The sequence below is a fragment of the Rhipicephalus sanguineus genome, chromosome 3 (genome assembly GCF_013339695.2).
Source record: "Rhipicephalus sanguineus isolate Rsan-2018 chromosome 3, BIME_Rsan_1.4, whole genome shotgun sequence".
In the NCBI taxonomy this organism is placed as follows: Eukaryota; Metazoa; Arthropoda; class Arachnida; order Ixodida; family Ixodidae; genus Rhipicephalus; species Rhipicephalus sanguineus.
In genome coordinates this window covers 50,702,145-50,723,886 of record NC_051178.1, presented here as the reverse complement: position 1 = coordinate 50,723,886, position 21,742 = coordinate 50,702,145, and the positions used below count along the sequence as shown (strand labels likewise).

Genomic DNA, 21,742 nt, shown 5'->3' with positions numbered 1-21,742 from the left:
AGTTATGCTTATTTATTACAGTTGAAAATACATTTTTGAACACGTTGTTCTGTATTTGCATCTCTGCACATTGAGCTCATGGGTTATTCATTCTTACGGATAGAATACCTTGCAGACATGCTTGTTTTTTCTTTAATACCATCTTAGTCATGCAATACATTCAAGAGAGCTTTGCATTTGCTGCTTATATTGTAACATTTGCTTTAAGGCAGTGGTAATAGTTTCAGATTACTGAATGCAAGTGCTGGAACCACCGAAGAAAATGATAAAAAGAATGCCACTGTTACGTTCTCCAAGTCTTGTTGCCCATCATCGACAGCAAACCTGCTTTGGCATATTGTGCTTGATCTCTTGTAGAAATAGCAACAGCCGGGTGAGTGTGTGCGAGCATTATCGTTAAACAGCGCCAAGCATGCAGAGAACAAAAAATATGTGGGAGCAGGACATTATGCCGTCCCGTTGTTTCCATTTTCCTTTTGCCTCTGTCTGCATCCTTGGCACTGCTCGACAATGTCTTGCATGCTCCAGTGCATTCCGCCATCCATTTCGACCTTTCTTCTCAGCTCTCCAAATGTTGGAAATTGTTCGCTTCTACCTAAAATATCTTGCCCTTGGATGCTGCTTGCAGTATTTTTTCAAAAGCATTCGAAAAACATGTTCTAGTCTTCATGTTCATTCTCTGCAAGTTCTGTGCCCCTGCTGCCATAGGACACCTAGAGGGCAAACAAGTGCAGAATAAGTTTAGTCTGGTGGAAACTCTGCCTTTGTTCATTTAGCAGATAAGTGATGGTCATTTCTGGGGCAAATGAAAGGTTGAAATCGCCTTATCTTGAAGTCTACACCTCGGCATCGTGGCACTGTGGACCTTGGCGCCCTGTCTTTGCAGGGGACCAACTTTTAGGGGCGCAGTCGGCCAGGCATACAAAGAAATGCAATCGGGCCATGGAGTTTTGAGCGTGCAAAAACGCTTCATTATGCCGATTCTCTAAAAGACCCTGAGGTGTAATATTTGGGGCATTTCAGGTGTGGTACAAATAGCACCACTTGTGAGCTTGTGCAGCACTGCTGTTCGTTTCTTTTCCGCATCACTTTCGGCTTAGCAAACCTCCATCCATGGTAAGAGTTACCGTGTTGTTACTTCAAAAGCATAATTTCCCTAACACAGCTTGACTTAATACTGTGCTTTAAGAGTGAAACTTCGATGAGAAAAGTTCCATAAAGGAATATTGTCTCGCCACCATTGGCGATGCACATTTATCAAGCAAGTCCGCCGCAGTGGTATAGCGGCTACGGTGCTCTGCTGCTGACCCGAAGGTCGCGGGTTCGATCCCGGCCGCGGCGGTCACATTTCGATGGAGGCAAAATGGTAGAGGCCCGTGTACTTAGATTTAGGTGCACGTTAAAGAACACCAGATGGTCGAAATTTTCGGAGCCCTCCACTACAGCGTCTCTCATAATCATATCATGGTTTTCGGACGTTAAACCCCAGATATTATTATTATTATTACATTTATCAAGCAGTCTTAATTGTGTCTGGCTTCGTATTGTTTGCAGGTTGATAGCAGCGCCAACGAGATCGGTAAGGTTCTGGGAAGTGCTTGTGTTATTTTTAATCGATTATCCCGAGTCTAGTACTGTAATAATTCTAAAAGCACTTATGCAGATCAAACGCACGCAGCATAACCTTGTGTGAAGCGAGGCTTTTGAGAAACGTTTCTGCTGTAAGCCGTGCAAAGCGACATGTTCACCAATTGCATCGAAGGGCAGCTTGGCATAAGGGGAGCATACATCCAGTTGTGTGATAGAGAACATCTGTTGGTTTTGCTGGGGGATGGAGGTCGGATTCCGCTATCAGACAGGCAATTTTTAATTTCCTCGTGTGCTAGACTTTCGGCAGACCGTCGGTCAGAGTGTCAGTGACCACACTCAGCCAAGTCCAGCATTGCTTCTGTAGTAATCTTCATTACAGCAGAATTGCGCAAGATATCTAGCCACCATATCTTATAGGTTGTTGTGAAAAAAAAGTGGCACCATCATGAGCCATTGGGGTGGCAGGCTGAATGTTGCTACATCCTAGTCGTATGGTGTTGGAAAATTTGTTTCATGCATCTGTACATAGTTATCGTACGTGCTTTGCATCCCCACATCTGAGAAAAATGTGCATTTGGCACTGCTAGGCGTAAATTACTAGCGCATGTGAACATGAAAAACATGGGAATAAGGTTGGAGTTGCTGATGAAAAAAAAGTTCCTGAACATTTCTCTTCATTTCGTGTGTGGACATTCTGTTGCAAAAGCCAATTGCCTCGTGGCATTCATTGTAAGAAAGTTCGAGTATTTTATAATAGAACCTTAATATTGTTTCATGTCACCCTATATTTTGTAAGGGTGTCTAGTTTAGCTAAAATGGTGCAAACATATGTTAGCGGCAGAAATAACGCCTTCTGCAATAAAAAGATACGTAGTTGTTTGAAGGTCATCTTTAATGTTTGATAATTACATCTTATTTAACACGTAAGTTCATTAGTTGCAATATGAAATGAAAGCGAGTCAGTCTTGATGCTAAGTTGACTCAGTTAAAAATTACGTGACAGGATCCGTTTGAGAGGTCGCAATATGCATTGGTGTCTTGCGTAATCTTTTGCGAGCCAGTTTTGTGGAAATCTATCATGTAGGGGGCTTTGTTAACCCTTGACCTATGAAACCTGGGCTGCACTTGACTTCGCTCACTGTTGGAAAGTTGGTCAAACTCAATCGGGCCACAGCTGCTCCTGCCTCATTTGCAGGAGACAGGTCTTGCCATTTGAGTTAACATCATGTGCTTCAGTCTTGGCTGCAGAACATGTTCGACGTCTTCAATACTTTCGTTGTCAAGCTCGTAGTTAATTACACTCTTACACTGCACGTATGCTGAGGGAAAGTCTCAGAAATTTATTTCATTAAATTTGGGATAAATATAAAGAATAAACTCAATTTGTGACTTTATAATTGAATCCAGGGGTCGTGTGGGTTGGAGGATTCGATGGAGTAGAAGGAAATTAAAGTAGCGTACATGTCTTAACTAGTGAAACTAGGAGCTAAAGGGAAAAAATGTTGTGAAGCTTAGGGTACTAGCACAGCCAACAGTGCTACTGTGCATCCATGCGTCCTTCGAAGTGGACGACAGTTTTCTTTTTCACATGACCTTGCACCGCACTGCATAAGAGAGGCTTCCAGTGAAAGCCTTATTCTATTAAGCCTTATTACTTGATGCCCTATGGAGCTCTGTAAGGTAGATTCAAATAGATAACTTCTGGAATGTCAGTCTTTAGAAACACGAATCTCTAAGTGCTTGCTAGGTTTAGTATTCTTACTCAATGCACCTAACTACCTTGAATACTGATGAGACCCTGTTTAGACTTCATAAATTTGTTGACTACAGCCAAGTGAAAGTGTGCAGTACTATCTCTCAACTTGAGCAGTCACTGCTCGCTGCACGTTTGTTAACATTATGCATTTTCACATGATGGATATTCTCAAAGGTAGCAGTGTCCAAATGTGCCCGACATCTCGCCCTAGGAATGTATCGCCTGTGGAATACTACCGCTAAAGGGACATAAAGGGGCCTTAACACACATTCTCTCGAAACCGAGTGATATTTGCTATATTGATGGTGCCTTCCAAGGAATAAATTCTCAGCGAAATAATCGAAGAGGATGCAATATGAGGAGATGCAGAAGCACATTTTCTCGATTCTCTTTTCAACTCGTCCCACTTGGTGCCAAGAGCAGCTTCTTTCCTGGTGTCCCTTTCTTTCTGCCCTTTCTTTTGCAGCAGCACACTTCTTTGTAGCCTTTCAAGTTCGTCATCTGACAGAAAGTATCTGAGAGCAAGAAATTAGTTGTGACACGATGGGAAGGACAACTTAACAGCTGCTGCTTCCCCCCTTTTCTGGAAAATGAAAGGATAAATGTGTACCTGCCCTTTGTACAGCATGTATGGAGGGGGAAAAAAGAAAACACACTGGGAAACAGCAAGAGGTGACAAGCGATGTGGGCTCCTGAATGCATGAAAAAGAATATTTCGCTTCCATAAGGAAACATGTTATAATAGATATTGAAAGAAAGGAGTCGTCATATGATGCATAGATCAGTTTGCCACTGCAGAAGCATCGCCAGGAGTTAGCACACCAGTCACATGTCTCTCCGGAAATTTTTGTCAAGCATAGGATAACTAGCATGAAGCAGCACTTGCAGGTGCCTGCCTGCCCAGCCTGCCCTTTATGGTCAAGGGAGTGCTTCATCGGAAAAAAGAACTTTATTCACCATTAAACTACTAGTCTGCTTTGTTGACACAACTGATGCCAAGAGAGATGTGAAATAAAATCAAGAGTGACAAAGGTTTAGGTGGTGTGATGAGGTTAGGAAACTTAGAGGCACACAGATGTTTGCTGAAGCGAGACAGGAGTGATAAGAGCTTGCTCGCTCGAGAGGCTTTCCATCCTTCAGTGGATGTAGCATAAAAAAATAGCGTCGGGAAAAGCCGGATTAGTTAATTATGCTTCTGAAATATTGGGTGTTCTTACCGTGAAAGAGAAGCTTGGCGAGCCAACAAAAGCTATATAAATAAATACAGACAAGGGTTTATGCATTAAATACTGGTTATGAGACATAATTAATGCTAAGAAGGCTGGCACAAGGAGAGAAATAAAATATGAAGAAATACATTGGAAGTACAATATGAAATTGGGTTGAGCAACAACAGTGTCAACACGTGTATTTGTTGAAAACCAGTTCTTAATATTTAACCAAGCTTTCGCATGCTTTACAGGAGGGTAGTTCATATTTATTTGAAAATATGCTACAGGGTCCTATTGGCATTGAGTAAGGGGTGAGTAATAGAACTTACACAAAACAAAAAATACGAGCACTAAATAAAACACACACAAATAAGCAGTAAAAAAGCAGTAGCAATGCCAGCCAAAATGCAACACATGAGCTATTGTAAATCACTGACGTCTAACCAAAAACGGAAAAAAAAGAAAACGGTTGTCAAGAGCAGATGTAAATCTGTTATAATTGAAACTGAGTTTTACAGGTAAATAACGTCAGTGAAAATGTGACGGGAACATCATGTGGATGTATAATGGGCACGCAACCGAAAAAAACCTAGAAAGCACAATTCTCTACATACGATGTGTTATGTAGAGCATGGATTAGCTGGTGATAGCCACATTAAGTGACTGCCAAAGTTCCACTGGATTACGGTAGCTTCCACGACTATGCTTTTGGGAAGGCTATTTAATGTATGGCACATTGTGGATGAAGTCTAGGTTATTGTGTAACCTTCGTAATGTATGCAATTATGTTTCTAGGCATAAAAGATAGTGCTGAAGTTTGAACTGGCTATTGTCTACCATTATTTATGTTGTTTGATGACCTTCTAGGCACTTCTGGCAACTTCTGTGCTCCTGAATTCCTTAGCAGGTCTCCTACAGTCTTAAACCTAAATATAAAAAAATGTATGTGCTTGGCCATTTCATTCTTCAGTCTGCTTGCCAATGTGTAGTATAGTGGATGCTCTGTTCACATGGGAAGTCTACAACTTGACCTTTTGCAAGTTTTTCTGATATTAAGGCAGTAAAGTGCAGATTTTCTGTTGACAGGGTGGCACGAAGGGGTGCCGTGTTTGAGCGGCCATAAAACTAGGTGCACTTGGCCATTTGCTCATTCACTCTGCTCATTGATTGGCTGTGGTACGTAAGCATTAACATGACAAGATGAGCTGTCCAAAAAACTCTTCCCCTAGTGCATTAGTTTGGTAGTTAAAATTAGCTAGAATGCTTTGTCTCTCAACAATTCCTGCTAAAGGAATAAAACAAAATAGGAATAAAAGCAGCAAAAGGACTACTTGCTAGCACGGTGATGCTCCACAGATTTAGCTGTGGTGGCATTGATCGATGTCCTCTTTCTCATCTACACATGTTAACAAAACTGCAGATTGGGCTAGTTGGTGAGGATTCATTGTGGTTGTAGCGAACAAATGCAGACAAAAAGAGCAAAGAACCACACGGGACAGGCACTAAACTTCAACTGGTTTTTAATCACAGAAAACGCTTGCTTGGAAACTAACATATGCCGTAGTTGCTTTGTATGTTAGTTTCCAAGCAAGTGTTTTCTGTGATTAAAAAACCAGTTGAACTATTAGCGCCTGTCCTGTGTGGTGCTCTGCTCTTCTGTCTACATTTGTCGTGCTGCGATCACAATGTACACGTGTGTACTGGTTTTACAATAGCGCTAGTGAATGCTACTCACACCCAAGAAGGTAGTGCATAGAACATCTCCTACCGCAGGCATCACATAGAACACGAATGTAGGGGCAAGGAACTGGCCAACAAATCCTTATAAACCCACATACATCATACTTACTGCAGTATGAATGCCTCAGGTCTGGTAGAATCAAGATCCTCGCTGTTGAAGGAGCGAGGTTTTCGTCATTTTGTGTGGTTGTTAGATTTGTGTGTTGCACTCTTAAATCTTTAATGTCATCGTCTGTGTAGCTCTGACGGAACACCTCTTGATTTCGCTCAGACATCCTTTTTGTTTCTTCTTCTCACTCAGTTCTATGGTTCTTCTCTGTGCTCCCTCCCCTCGTACGTTGCTGTCCAGGTTACTGGGTGCATAATGAAAGATAGACAGATAGTACCACTGAAAAAAATGAATCGTTGCCAGTGAGACATACCTGGCGCTTCAGCACAGGTTGACTGACCTCATACTCTGTGAAAGCAGGTAAAAATTTTGTGATGAATCTAAGCAACCAAAGGCAAAAAATGGCAATTCTTCAAAGCACTTGCCACTGACCCTGTAATATAATACTTCGCAGTTCAACACCTCTTCATAAAATGTGAGGGCAATGACACGACCAGAACAATGATAACATGAACTATTAATAACAGTGATATAACAATAGAACCGCAGCGTCCTCTTTGGCATCGAGAAGATGGTTGGGTCATAGTAGCTCCTTGTGTTCAATAGTGCCTCTATAACTCTTCTTTTTAATACATGGGTTTTCTTTGAACTAAGTTTGACGTGTAGCTGGAACACATACGAGTGAAGCTACTATGCATTGCATGAACAATTATGCACAAATGCATAAGCTGAATGCACACTGGAACATATGTAAAAGCAATGACACAGAATGGACACAGCTGTCCATTATCTCATTGGCATTGTTTTATTCTGTAGTGCACTGAACTCCTGAAAACTTTTCTCGCTCTGACCTGTTTAAAATATTTCTAAGGTAATCTGTCTGTTACCTGTCGTGATAGGATGGATCAGCTGCCCCTGACTGTTTGCTGCACATTAACTTATTTGAGCAACGGACTTCAATATGCTACATGTGCTGAGCTTCGGGAGGAACATTGCACAGTCCATGGTGGTTGCACTAATTCGGAATCCCATGCTGGACTTGACATTGCAGCAGTCTGATGCCAAATTGAACTAGTTTGTGCAGTATGTTTCTAAGTGGCACCTTGACATGACGCTGAACACATGAAAACAGTTTTGGGATGGTGCATTTCTAGGATTCTCTGTCTACAATATCGCTGGTGATGTTGGCCTGGGCCCTCTGTTGAACTGTGGTGTCTGCATCACGGTTGCCGCTGGTTCTCATTTTGAGTTTGCCTGGCACTTGGCAGTCACTTGACACTTTCGGTTACTTGGCAGTCAACATGATAAGAATAAAACATCCTGTTTTTATTTATCTTCTTCTTTATTCATTACCTTCATTTCACTCAACAGCATTACAGCAGAAATGTTACAAGAGCAATAGTGAACATACTCAAAAAGGCACAGCAATAGAGGCGAAATATCAAGTGATATTTTCCATATCAAAACAGAATTGTACAATTCATGCAATTTCTTTTTTGAATGTGAATAGAAGCTTTTCTTTAGCTGGCATGATGGGTCTCTGATAAACGATAAATTGACTCTGTGTGATGTTGCCCACAACCACCTGTATCTGCATCGTTTACATAGCTTCCCACAAAAAACGTCCATTGAGTTGATCTGAAATCAGTGACTTGTGTGCAGTTGTGAAGGGCAGTAAAAGAGGGAGCGGGTAGCAGGGTTTGCAAGCGAGTAAACAATGTTTTAACGGCTGCGTTTGGCCCGTGGGCCTTTCTCTGGTACCAAAGCCCGATGGTCTGACCACTACGCCATAGGTGCTCGCAACACTGCGGATTTTTGGATGGGTAGACAATCAACCTCAGCGTGGCTTTGCCCAGTATCTGCTGTTTTTGTAGCAGCTGTTGGCACAGCTGCACTAGGAATGTGTGTCATAACAGGAAGGTGTCATCAATCACATTAATGGTCAAGTCCTTGATCGCTTGAAAACATCTATTGTGTCTAAAAAGACAGGGCGTGCAAACACGGAGACAAGAAAAAAGTCACGACACCACCAACGCCGACTAACAACTGAAGAGATGCACAACGGCAGAAAAGAAAGAAGGCATGAAAACTTGTCTGCACATGCCCACGCAATAGGCGAACCTATTAATCTGGCATGAGTGGGGTTCTACGTAAAAAATAACTGTTAAGGCATTTGATTTCATCTTTATGCAAGTTAATTGATGGCTGGCTCACGCATGCACTACCACTATTCTCGATATGCCATGCCTGAATTATCAGGTGCGTTTCTTCATTCCTCTGCCGGTACAAAACTGCGCATTCATCAAATTTTGGTGCGCACTTTACACTCTCGACAATGTAAAGATAGATTAGAAGGTGAGCCTCCAGTTAGCGATCTCTTATGTACCAATGATCTCTGGCTAATGCAGCAGCCCGTCTGTCTTACACAAAAGCGGCCGCAGCTGAAAGGGACCTTATACACCACACTTGTACAGCAACCATTGAATTTGTTTGTGTGTTTTACGAAACAAATCTCGGTCCGCTTCTTGTCTTTTACTCGCTCATTCTTCCTCTGCACAGCGGCACAAATCTTACCTAGCCTATTGGCAGCCGTAAAAACAACATAACGCCTTATCTACTTCCTACTTGCTTTAGCCTGTGAGATACGCAATGAATCTATGGTATACCTATGGCACGTTTCTTCCTATTGCTTTCTGCAACCATGCTCGGACTTAACATAATAGACTTCTTTAAACGTTCAGTGACAGTGGCCACTGCATCACGAGAATAACCTGCATCCGTTTTCTTTTTTGCCGTTATGCGTCTCTTCAGTTATTAGTTGGCATTGGTGGTGTCGTGACTGCTTTCTTGTGTCCGTGTTTGCATGCCCTGTCTTTTTAGAATGAATACTTACCAACTAGCTCAGCTCTCTGTTATTCTAATCTATTATGTTTTTGTACTTCAGCATGCATTGGCTGTTACTTGCCATATTGGAAGGTGACGGTGGCACGTCAAGCAATAGTAGTAGTAGTAGTAGTAATAGACCTTTATTCAGCCAAATTCGTAGGCCGAGCATTTCGACTGCCTGTGCGACCAGTCGACGCTGTTCTTCTTCCCCTTCGGCGCCGATCCAATCTAGCCAGGTGGTGATGGAAAGGGAATTGGGAGGATAAGAGCTGGATTGCTGATCAGTTGGGCAGTAGTTGGCCAACAACATAGAAGGCGAATAAAAATTGATGGAAACAGAAGAGAAGGTAATAGAGAGTTACACGCAGAATCTTCTCTGGAAGTTGTCTTAGTGATGCGTAAGCATTTGCTACTGATCACTGGCTGTTTTCTCATCTTATGATGCTGTATTGAGGCGAGCATTGCGCTGTTCATCCCCAATGATGTGCAGTATCATGCGCTTGTATTTCTTGCGCTTGTTGTGTGTTGCGGCCTTCCCTGGAATGTCGTCTTCGATCTTTTTTTCTCGCATTCCTCGGCATCTTCCCGTAGCAACACATTTATTTAGTTCAGATATATTCACAGTCTGCAAATATGGGTGCGTAGACCAGTAGGTAGGACACTTGGATTCTAAGCGTGGGGCTGTCAGTTTAAAACCCACCACTGCCAATGTTTTTTGCTTCAATATATTTCGTTTCATATGTCAGGTTCTTTATAATGATTCGTCCTGTTTGACAGATGGACAGACAGGTGACCTTGTTGGGTAGGCATTGAAATGATTACATACGTAAGATAACAACTGAATGTGTAAATAAATGTTGGGCGCATGGAAATAATTTACAAATAAAATTGATAATATCTTGCGTAAAACGTGTAAATTGTGTTGAATGTGTTTCCAACGTATTGCTGAAGTGTTATTTGCATGTACAATGATAGTTTACATCAGTCAACATTCTGTTGTAATGTTTCAGTTTGGTGCTGGCCGTGGCAGCCTTATTCCATTCCTGGCCATGGCGGCCATATTTTGATAGGGGCCAGCTTCGCAAATGTTTGCATCTTGGTTGAAACAGCGCTCACGAAACGGCGACGAAGTAAAAGAAAACACAGGACTGTCCTGTGTTTTCTTTTACTTCGTCGTCGTTTCGCGAGCGCTGTTTCAACCAAGATGAACGCATACCAACTCGCTCAAGCTTCCATTCTTATGAAATGTTTGCATACTTTAATTTTTATATAAGGTGGTCAATATTAATTCAGAGTCCTCCATTGCAGCGAGGCTCATGACCATATTGCCGTTCCTGCACAGAAATCCCCAGAATTTATTCACATTTTTGTGTATTGGAGCTAGTTGCTATTGATTTAGGCTGTCTGTGCACATATATATCTCCGAATGGACTTACCTCGAGTTTATGGGGTTTAATCTCCCGAAGTGACCGAGTGTCTGAGAGAGACCGCAGTCGGGATAATTTCGACTACCTGGGGTTCTTTAACGTGCACTGACACACACACTACATGGGCCTTTAGCATTTCACTTTCATCGAAATGCGACTGCCATGGCAGAGATCAAACCCGCATCTCTTGGGTCACCTGCGGTGGTGTGATGAAACTTACCTTAATCTCATAACGAAATTTCCCATGATTTATTAATTGATCTGGCAGCGGCAGCTAACCGAATTTTATGTCATGCAGGGAGTGATGGTGGTGCACATGGCCAGTGGGGGCCGTGGGGACACAGAAGCCGTGCTGCTGCCATTCGCTCACCAGGTGGGAGGCCACAGCCGCATGCTACTGCTGGACCCCGGCACCCTGTGCAAACCGCTCATCCCAAGGGAGCTGCACTTTTATTTGCACGTGCCACGTGAGATGCGACCCTTCGTTCCCGCCTACAAGGGCGTCATTCAGGTACACCATGGGCATGCCAGCGAGGATGAGGACGATGAGGACGACGAGTCGTGGTGCCCGGGAAAGACCTCCGGAAGCGAAGCCTCGCAGTTCAGGTGGGTGTCTGCTGCCGTCTCAATGTCTTAAAGGAGCTCTCTGCAGCATGCCATCTGAGAAATTATCAGTGGTTGAACACACCTGGCCGAAAATGTTCAACCAGTGTGCAACCAGACTCTTTGGTGTGCCATATTTGCAAAAGCAATGCAGACAGTGAAGCAGAGAGATAACTAAACAATTTCAATGCTTTGAAAAGCGGTGCATTTCTCCAGTCTTTCTTTGTTGTTTATGGTGTTCTTCCAAATTACGAATCCCATTAAACCCGTCATTTGGTTCTTTTTTGTTGTGTATTAACTTTCCTCTGTCTGACCCTGTGCTTCTAGTACCTTTATTTGCAGTGCATGTTTGCAGTAGAAAAAAACAAAAAAAAGTAAAGCTTTTTCTAGTCCTCTTTTTGACTTTGTTGATTTATGCAAATGCAGAATACTAGATTGGACTGGTTGTTACCATTCCCCCAGCAACAGACACATTCGTGAGCAGCTTGGGAAAATAAAGTGCCAGTACATAGTATTATAGGGGACCTATTGTTTTGACTAGAGAAAGCTGCCTAACTTTTCCTTCAGTATCCGGCAATTTCCACCACTTTTTGCTTTTGACACAATGCACGCTTCGAGAGGAACAAAACTGAAGAAGTCTCAGATGTGTATATAATCAGTCATGGGCACGTTACCAGTAAAAAGTAACAGTGTTACAGTTACAGTTACCTAAGCCAAAAAAGTAACTCTGTTACAGTTACAGTTACTGTGCAAAAGTAACGTCGTTACTTTTCCGTTACTGTATAAAATAATAGATCACAAATGAAATTATAGAATTTATTTAATAAGGGTTGCATGTCGTAAAACCCTAGACGAAGGAAAATAAAAGGGGGCCCAACACCAGCAATCACTTTGAACGCCTCTTACTTGAAGTGGAAAATGTGGTTGATGTACTGGAACGACGGCAGTATATCCTAAGACGTTTATTAACTATACCCAGAAGCGCATGCGAAGAGCAGCGGGGAGTGCATCACGAGTGGTTACGACGCCCGTTGTGTCTGCTCCATATGTTTAAGGTGTGTCACACTCTGTTCGGAGAGCTTCCGGTCCGCTGGGCATACAAACCGTTTTTAAGTCCCGTTATTATACCTTGGAACATGACAACGTGTGTTCGCGAAATCCTAAGATGCACACCTGCGGATGATCATGGCGGTATCTAAAAGTGCGATGCGGGGATCGGCGAAACGGGCAGGAAATGATCAACGAGGTCTAAAGAACTCAAGCGGAATGTCGCTAAAGCAACCCATGCAACGCATTCTAAGACTGAGCTTGTTGAGCACTGCTGGATGACAGGTCATAGCTTTGACCTAAACAATGCGACGACGCTGGTTTGTGAACGAAGGTGGGGGAAAAGCAACTCCTGGAATCGTGGTTCATTCTCCGTGGCTTGCAAAAACAGCCGCGGCCCCCCACTGGACATTTACAAGGACATGTGTGACTAGTGGACTGGTTGACCTCGGCTCATTTTTTTTTCTTTTTTAGGATGCCACCTGCATTGGGGGTGAAACGTCCGTCATTTTGTTAATAATTGTTGCATTAAGTCGGAGTAAACATTTTACAACCAGTTACAAAGAAGTTTTAAAATATCGCTTCGCTAGTTCACGGAATTTCTGGCCTTAGCCGTCTCACGTTCTGCTGTTTCCTAGCCACCTGTCAAACACAATTAGCTCGGAGCCTCACACGAGGGAGACTATAAACATGGCATCCTAATGCTCCTCCACCTGTACACCAAGAACATAGCTAGATGCTCAAGTGACGAAAAGGATATATATGCTGAAAAAAAAAACTGACGCGAACTTAGCAGGCTGTTCAGTTGAACCACGATTGATTTACATGTTGCGTTAATGACAGACCTCCAACCTCGGTCTTCTGCAGGGAAGATAAATACGCTTAGTCACCTCCTCTCCTAAACTGCGAGGGGAGCCCTATTCTGGAAAGTTGAGGGTTGGAGAGGATATAAGGTAAAGAAGAAAGTTCGAAAAAGTGTTGCTGTTGGATAATTTTTCATAAAGACAGAAGTAACTGTAACGGTATTTTCCGTTACAGTTACTGCGAAAAAAGTAACCGTGTTACAGTTACAAGTTCCTCTAACTTAAAAGTAACTAGTTACAGTTACAAGTTAGTGAAAAAAGTAACTAGTTACTGGTAACGCATAACTAGTAACTAGTTACTGCCCAAGACTGTATATAATATAGTGGCACTTTCTACTGCGCCCACCCATATGGGTACCATAGGTGCTTGGGCCACTCACATGGTGCCCAGGGTACCTAGTGGGAACCACAAGGAGCAGCCAGTATGCTAAAAGATGAAATAAGAGGAAATGCTCAAGGCTGTGAGGTGTGGCAACGTAACTTTTGAGCTGTGCCATCCCCTTTGCCATCTCCCCCCATTTATGTAGCTTCCAGTCGTGACAAACAAAGAGAGGAAGCATGCATTTCATGTGGATATGCCAATGATACTTGATGGATTTGATCATTTTTTATGTCAAAAGTTTAGTGAGGCATTAGTGAACAGTAGCTATGTTAACTTGGGGAAGCTTTGCAGGACCCGATTAGTGTTTCGATTTTCGAGACTCCCCAGCGCATTGAAGATTGCCAAGTGTGACCGAAGGGAAAGTTCACTCATCCTCGAAAGCACTTCCTGTAATTAACGGCCCACACTTCTCTCACACAGGGTGCAAATCTGCAGCTGCAACGAGGAACGCCTGCTGCTGCGCGAAGCTTCGTCTTGGAGTGGAAGCCAATGTATCCTTGCATTTGCCATTTACGTTCACTGTTGCATACCTGAGCTGTAGTTTTGAAGCAATCATATGAACGCCACAACACATTACTCTGTTCTTTCGCACTGAATTTCATACTACTAATGCAAAATTCTGTTTTAACAAAGCAAAGAAAAGATTTTGGGGCATTACTTGTAGTTTGTAATTAAAGTTTAGTAATCAGCTGTTGAAGGTAAATGATAGTGGATGGAAAATACAAGTTGCCGCTAGTGGGGACTGAACCAACAGCCTTCTCACGCTGCACTTCATCCTCATTATTTGTTAGCATCACATGGTCGCATCTGACAAACGGGGGCCTCTCGATCGATTCCACTTCGTTGAAACGTCCGAAGACACTTGTGTATGCTATGCCTCTGCTGTCACTTAAAACAGGCCTGGCTTGTAAAACTTGCTTAACATGTTAGATGAACCTGTGGGCTTATTTAACCACACTTTCATTACCATCCATGCCAAATATCGTCCCTGTATGCGTAGCAGTGAACATTCTTTTATTTCCTCGCGGAGCGTCACTTTCTCTTGAAGTCCTTGCTTTCGATAATATTTCTGCTCACAAATAAACAGGGTGAGTCTGAGTGAGCTGCACATTTTTTGCCGACCTATGGACTCCTATATACTCAACTTCAGCATCACTATCACCCTTATGTCGGCTCAGTTTATGCTCGCGTATACTCACACACACTTTAACGCACTACCGTTCATATGTCAGCTGAATATTTATTGATTCGAGGCGTGAGTTGTAAGCCGACGGGGGGGATGGTTCCTTGACCTTACCCCTTAAACTCTTACACGGGTAATTCTTGATAAAAATATCTCGTGCGAGTCATCTCTTCCAATAAAAAATGGCCTTACTGAATTGGAACCTCTGATAACTTGTATTTGAAGGTACAAGATGATCAAATGACGCCAAGTAGAGCACCGATTATGCGATATATGAGTGTTAAAGACCATTGACATTGTAGTAGAAAAAAGATAATTATACATTAATGGACTCATGAGTTGACTCACTCAGACTCAGATTGAGCCGCGAGTTCCAGTGAGTCCGAGTTAGCAGTATGTGGGTTAGTTTGAGGCCGAGCGATTCCGGTTGAGAAAAATTTTAATGAGTCTGAGTCCGAGTGAGTCTGGTTGAGGAAAATTTTGGTGAGCCTGAGGGAGCTCCACATTTTTTGCCGACCTATGGACTCCTATATACTCAACTTCAGCATTGCTATCAGCCTTACGTCAGCTCGCGTTTATACTCGCGTATACTCACACATACGTCAACACACTACCGTTCATACATCAGCTGAATATTTATTGATTCAAGGCATGAGTTGTCAGCCGGCAGGGGGGGAGGCGGAGGTCTGAGTGAGTCTGGTTGAGGAAAATTTTGGCAAGTCTGAGTCTGAGTGAGTTCCACACTTTTTGCCGACCTATGCATGCTAGTAACATCTTTAACGCAATGAAGCAAAGTTTCAGTTCTACACAGCTCAGCAAACCACTCGGGTACTAATTCATTCATAGCTGAAATAACATCTTATTGCCTCTTTTTTTCAATGAATACACTCACAGTTGCCACAAACGGAGGTGACCAAGTATTAATTTAAAAAAAAAAATGGTTTTTGCTGTTTAAAATATTGATTTTCGTGAGTTTATGGTGAGTATAATAATCATACTTGAAAATCCAACTGATGCTTCTTGTGCCTCTTTATGCACTAAAGCTGTTTATGTAGTGCGAGGCACCGAAGTTGCAGAAGATAGGTGTGTGTGTTCAATGGAAAAAGGCAAAAGCACAAGTAGCGACTATCAGCCGAGTTTTATTGGTGGCTTCTTGAGCAACCTGACGCTCGAGCTTTTGACCGATCTCTGACCCATCCGTCACGCGTTGGCATTATCAAGTGTTGCCATCCTTAGCCCCAAACGACCCAGACCTGCTGCTGTTGGAAAACGTCGTGTCGCACTTTCGTCGGCCGTGCATTCTGGACTTGAAGATGGGTACGCGGCAGCACGGTGACGATGCCTCCGAGGAGAAGCGCCATCGCCAGATGGCCAAGTGCGCCGCCAGCACCTCTGCTTCGTTGGGTGTCCGCATCTGCGGCATGCAGGTCGGTGTCATCGCTCGCACTCGTTCAGTAAAGCGTCACACATTTACACCGGCGGGAGTAGCTTAGCAGTTGTGGTGTTCATGCTGCTGAGCATGTTGGTATGACTCCCAGCAGCAGTGGCCACAGTTCGACTTGGGCAAAATGCAAATGTGCTTATGCGCTCCGATTTAAGTGCGAGCTTAAAAACCCCTGGTGATTAAAATTAATTTGAAGTTGCCTCGTGATCATATCTTGGTTTTTGCATCTGAACCAGCCATGAGGAAAACAGGGGTAGCTGATATGCTAGTTAATCGTAAAGGGACTGTGTTAAAGGGAATGCGAAGATTGCTTGTCACATCGACGGCAATGAGCATGCTTTTGTCCAATGAAAAAAAGAATTGTATTTTTAATTTCGCCCTGAAAGTCGTGAAAGTATGACCGCTAGTGTCACCCAACAGCGATGTGGTTCCACGTATTGGTAGAAGCAAAAAAACATAGATGATCCCTCCGTCATAGGAATCGGAATAACACGAAAGCAAAGCATGCCCTTACAGAAGTAACTGAATGTTTACTGTACATTGATATAAGAGAGCTTGCACAATGTATATTGATGTCTGGCAGCTGTAGCACCGTTTAACGTGTATGTGCCCACTTTGATGACTGGTGGTACATCTCCATCCTGATGACTAACGTCCATGTTAAATGATTAAACAAACCCTTGTGGTAGCTGTAGTAGTTAAAGGTGAAAGCGTAATCAGAGAACGAGGTGTGATAGCCAGAAGAGCGTCGCATATTGGACGCAGAACTTGGTCGCCATCCCGCGGCATGCTAAAATGTGATTGAACACCACGGCCGGACTAGAGGGAAACGCAAAGCGCGTCGTGCCGCCCTAGTATCCCGGCCGCGTTTTTTTCGGGGCGAGCGCGTGAGCGGGGAACGCGGTGTTACAGCCAGGTGAGGCAGGCGCGTGTCGCAGAGCTATTTTTGGTTCGGATTAGGGTGATGCTATGAGCGAGGCCGACACTTTTACGATGCTTGGGCGAAGGTCGCCACCTCGCGGTGTGTTAAGGCATTGACAAAATTGAACTTCTATTGAAAACGCGTTGAATGGGACGGACGTGTAACGCGTTGCAGGTGCTAATCGCGGAGTTCACAGTAATGACGAATTACTTTACCGCTCCCAGAGGGCAACAGCACCGCGCCGACCGGGAGAGTGGTAGATATAAAAGGCGCATTTGTAAAGCCTCTAGAGTCTGTGACCGTGGCGCAGTGGATAGCGTGCCCGGCATCCGTTGTTGCGGACCGAGCGATCGTGGGTTCGACGCCCGTTGACAGAACTTTTTTTCTTTGTCATCTGATCATGTAAATTTTTTTGACGATATTTCCATGATGGAAATACGTTGCTGAAGTTTTGGTGGACCCCGGCATAAAACACTTTCGTGTTAAAATCTCTCACAGCTAGACTTATTTTGCTGGAAAACAAATATGCATAACTTAAAGGGATACTGAACAAAATTTTCGCCGCCGAGATAAATGGCCCAATTGAAAGATTGGGTGCTGAAATTTGTTGAAACGACCTTCATTTCAGCCAGAGACTAGCAGAGAATAATGAATTTAATGCATTTTTCGCAAATTGGCGCGTCTAGCGGCCGTGCCGCGAACTAGAGAGGAAGTGACGCGAAACCCGCCGGATACTGACTTGCCAACCGTGCTCGCTGCAAAATCGCTTGCCATTCGACATCGCAAGCCACCACCCGCTGCCACGCATCTCTCTCAAAACGTGTTCTCACGGAGGAAGGTCGGGAAGGTGTTCTCCGTGCGTGTTCTCAACCGGCAGCCAACGACGCCATTGCCGTGCTCTCGGCCATATATTTGTTTTCTCAAGCGGAGCTTGCGCCCACGTCTACGAATTTGCCGTTTATGTTGTGTGCTGCTACGTAATGTGAACGGTGAAGCACCTGGCGCAGCGCAGAATGCCTCAACGCTGTTCTGCTCTAGGGTGTATGAAAAGCAGCATCGAGAGAGACAAGCCCTGTCATACCTTTCAGACAGAGCCGAAACTTCAAAGGATATGGATTCGCGCTGCTCGCCCTTCGCAGCCAACATGGGTGCCTTCAAAGTGTGACTTTTCGTGCTCCGACCACTTCGAGAATAGTGACTATGAGTCACTGTATAAATTGCTGGACCCGGCTGCCGACCCACATTGGGCTATGGCGGCTCGTCTGGCTCATCGTCCTCGCTGTGGCTTGACGAAGCAGAAGGGTCACACGCACATTGTTGTATTTGGCGCATCCGTTTTGGAGGCCTGTCGAACTCGGTCACAATCACCGCTCGTGGAACCACTGTAACTTGCACCTTGCATTTTTGCGCACTCGCGACACGCTCGGTAGTTGTAGTGCTTTCTGAGTCGGAAACTGGAACCGGAGTCGGAAAGTCTGAAACTGGAACCACATGCAGTTTTTGCAGGCTTAATTAGGTTTTGTGTAATAATAAAACGATTACTGTAATGGTCGTTTAGAGCTTGCAAAGTGCCAAATAAACTTATTACCACATTCTTTCAAGCTTTGTTTAGTCAGCCTGAAAAACCACCGCAGTCGAAAGAAAACTTGGTGTGTTCCAGCAACACTGGTACGTCCACATTGTGAAACAAACTGTAATGGTTCCACTCATGCCAAACATGCAACTGAAACGAACATTAGACGTGCTTCACAGAAGAAGAAAAGGTCCTTGCCGTTTTTCAGTAATGTTTAGGTGTTCTGTGTTGCATATGCGACATAACAGCGAAAGCGGATGCCTTGGTAAAGTGGAACCTGACGGCAGAATAGTCTTCAATGTACACCCCATGGGGTTAACCATGTCACAAAGTGACCTTAGAGTCACTTAATACTGGTGCACACTTTTATGAAAGAGAACTGATGGTCACGGTTCGAAAATTTCGTGAAGTCAGTCGCGCTTCTATTCGCCTAAGACGTTTTTATTTCTTTTGAGTGGTGCCGGACGCCATGCTCACATGGCTCGCATTTCTCCGCCGTAGGCAGGCAGGCGAACACGGTGCTGGCAGCGCCGCCGGGTGCCTCTCTCAACGCGCGAGAAAAGAAAAACCAAAATTATTCTGTGACGCCAAGGAAGGCTACCAAAAGTGCAAAAAGTGCAATTTTAAGCTATACATATTTGTTTTTAAGCAAAATAAGCCTACCTGTGGGAGCTTTCGCTCCTACCAATAGCTTGAACCACATTGCTGTCGGGTGACGCTAGCGGTCATACTTTCACGACTTTCAGAGCCAAATTGAAAATATAATTCCTTTTTTATTGGACAAAAGCATGCTCGTTGCCACCGATGTGACAAGCAATCTCAATATCAAAAAATGTTTTCCGAGCGGTAGACGGTCCCTTTGACATGTCCCAAAGCAAAGTATGAAAGACAACTTAGGGGGCAAGGCTGAATTAACTTTGGCCACCTGAAGTTCCATGGTGTGCAGCTAAATACAAGCACAAGCATCCTTGCATTCTTCCCTCATTCAAACATGGCCAGCATGACTGCAACTTGAACCAGCAAAGCAATGTAGCCAGTGAGTCACTATGGTGTGTAACCTTGTAAAATGATGAGCTGACGTGCACTTTTGTTCTGCGCATAATAAAATAGTGCACTTGTATTGCTATTAGTCAAGCCCACATATATCATATTCAAACGAAATTGCAAACTAGTGTGCATAAATAATTTGAAAGATAAGATTGCTACCTGGAGCTAATCTGAAAAGTACGCTCGGCTCAGGTGGTCTCTTAATACAGTGAAACCTCGGTGATACGAATCTCATGGGACCACCAAAAATATTCGTATCATCCGAAATTCATATCACCAGAAAGCATGGAAAATTAGCATGCGACAAAAGAAAGGAGCATACATATTCATTTATTGTTTTTCAGGGCCGCAGCAATGTCAGGAAGAACTCTGAATGATTGTCAGTTAAGTTTTTAGTTGTCGGCAATCATACCAGCACTCGTAAATGTATGGCCTGTACGCACATATTTAATTAATGAACCAGGTGCGTTGTGACCCACGACAGCACTAGCCCCTTCCAAATTTTAGTATGCTTATTTGCAAGACACTGGAGTACTGCAGCAAAAGTGACAAAAGAGGCACTTTGACGCGATGGATAAAGGCCACAAAATGACAGAACCACGGTTCTGTGTTATTATTTTGTTATCGCGGAGTTGTTGGGGATGTTTTTTGGGAGATTTACGGCCGGGCCTGCACAAGTGCGACCTCAACGGTAGCGCATGTTGACGTGAGGCCCGACTCCTTCGCCAAGACCGTCTTCGCCTTCTTTCAGTCCTCGTCCACCTTTCATAGGATGTCTGATGCACAAGGCAGGCATGCGTAAACACAGCACAACGACAGCAGCCCGCATCGACGCGTTAGAAAAAAAAAGCATGGCGCTAATGTTCTCTGTAATCTAAACACGAAGGCACACTGAGGCTCATAAGAGCCTCAAAGATTCGCGCACACAATCTCGGAGGCCATGACGCATATCTGAAGGTTTATTCTGACCGCAAGAAAAGTGATTTTTTCTTGCACCGTGATTCTGACAATTTGGCGGTGTGGCACGCATGCCCATGCTTGGCGGTGCGGCACGCATGCCCACGGCAACGTTACTAGAACAAACTCAGTTTCAAAGCTCCGTATCTCCGCCAGCGGAGGAGGGTGGTCCGAACGGCGGTCGCGAGAACTAGCGGCGCTGCAGTTCCGTCTTGCGCCACTATCGGCGCGTCGTCTGCTGCCACGGCGTAACGCGGCGGTCCACCGCGCGGTTGCTCGCGGCAACTGCGCGGCAACTTTCTTATTGTACTAGTGGCAAACTCAAACATTTATCATTCTTTCATTCGACGTTCCCGCATCTCATTTGCGGACTACTTAGGTGGATATGCATAAGGTCATCTGTATGCATTGGCCCGCGTGCGTTGTTCATTCATTGGCTAAGAATCGATGTTCGGTCTATATTTGAGCTATCTACATTGCGCTTAACTTCCAAGCATAGGAGTTTCTAAGCGAATGAGGGTTTTCAGCGTAATTTTTATAACTACCTCCACAGTTTTAGCCGCTGCCGTCTTATCTAGCCCAAGAACAACCCAGCACGTTTGTAAAATCCTTTATAGTGTACAAGAAGCGTACTTACTATAGATACAAAAACGTTCTAGAAGAACAGTACTCATGTTGTCTACAATTTATCGAAAAAAAACTTTCTCTAAAAACATCACCAATGCTTTGCAATGTTTACAAGACACGTTTTCGCGACAGTTAAAGGGATACTGACCCAAAATCATAAACTTTTACGAGAACTCTGTAAATGAAATCTCAGTGTGCGATTACATCGAATAGATGTATTTTTTCAGCGGATAGTTGTATTTTCAGTGTCTCATCTTTCTACGGCGCCTCGAACAGATCGGCCGTGATATGTGAGCACCGAGCAGTTATTCGCACGTACTCTGTCGCTAGAAGAGTCATCAGTATTGACTCCTTCGCACAACTTCAGTTTTTCAA

General features: G+C 43.9%; 1 protein-coding gene across 3 annotated transcripts in view; it reads left to right on the top strand.

Moving 5' to 3' along the window:
• The window catches only part of LOC119386637 (inositol hexakisphosphate kinase 1), a 46,861-nt gene that overhangs the window by 16,183 nt on the left and 8,936 nt on the right, over window positions 1–21,742 (top strand). For all 3 annotated transcript variants that reach the window (XM_037653924.2, XM_037653922.2, XM_037653923.2), the window contains 3 exons: window positions 11,018–11,325; window positions 14,035–14,105; window positions 16,049–16,224. In XM_037653924.2, coding sequence (XP_037509852.1) covers window positions 11,024–11,325; window positions 14,035–14,105; window positions 16,049–16,224 — 549 coding nt within the window. In that variant the 5' untranslated portion in view covers window positions 11,018–11,023. The remainder of the gene's footprint in view (window positions 1–11,017; window positions 11,326–14,034; window positions 14,106–16,048; window positions 16,225–21,742) is intronic.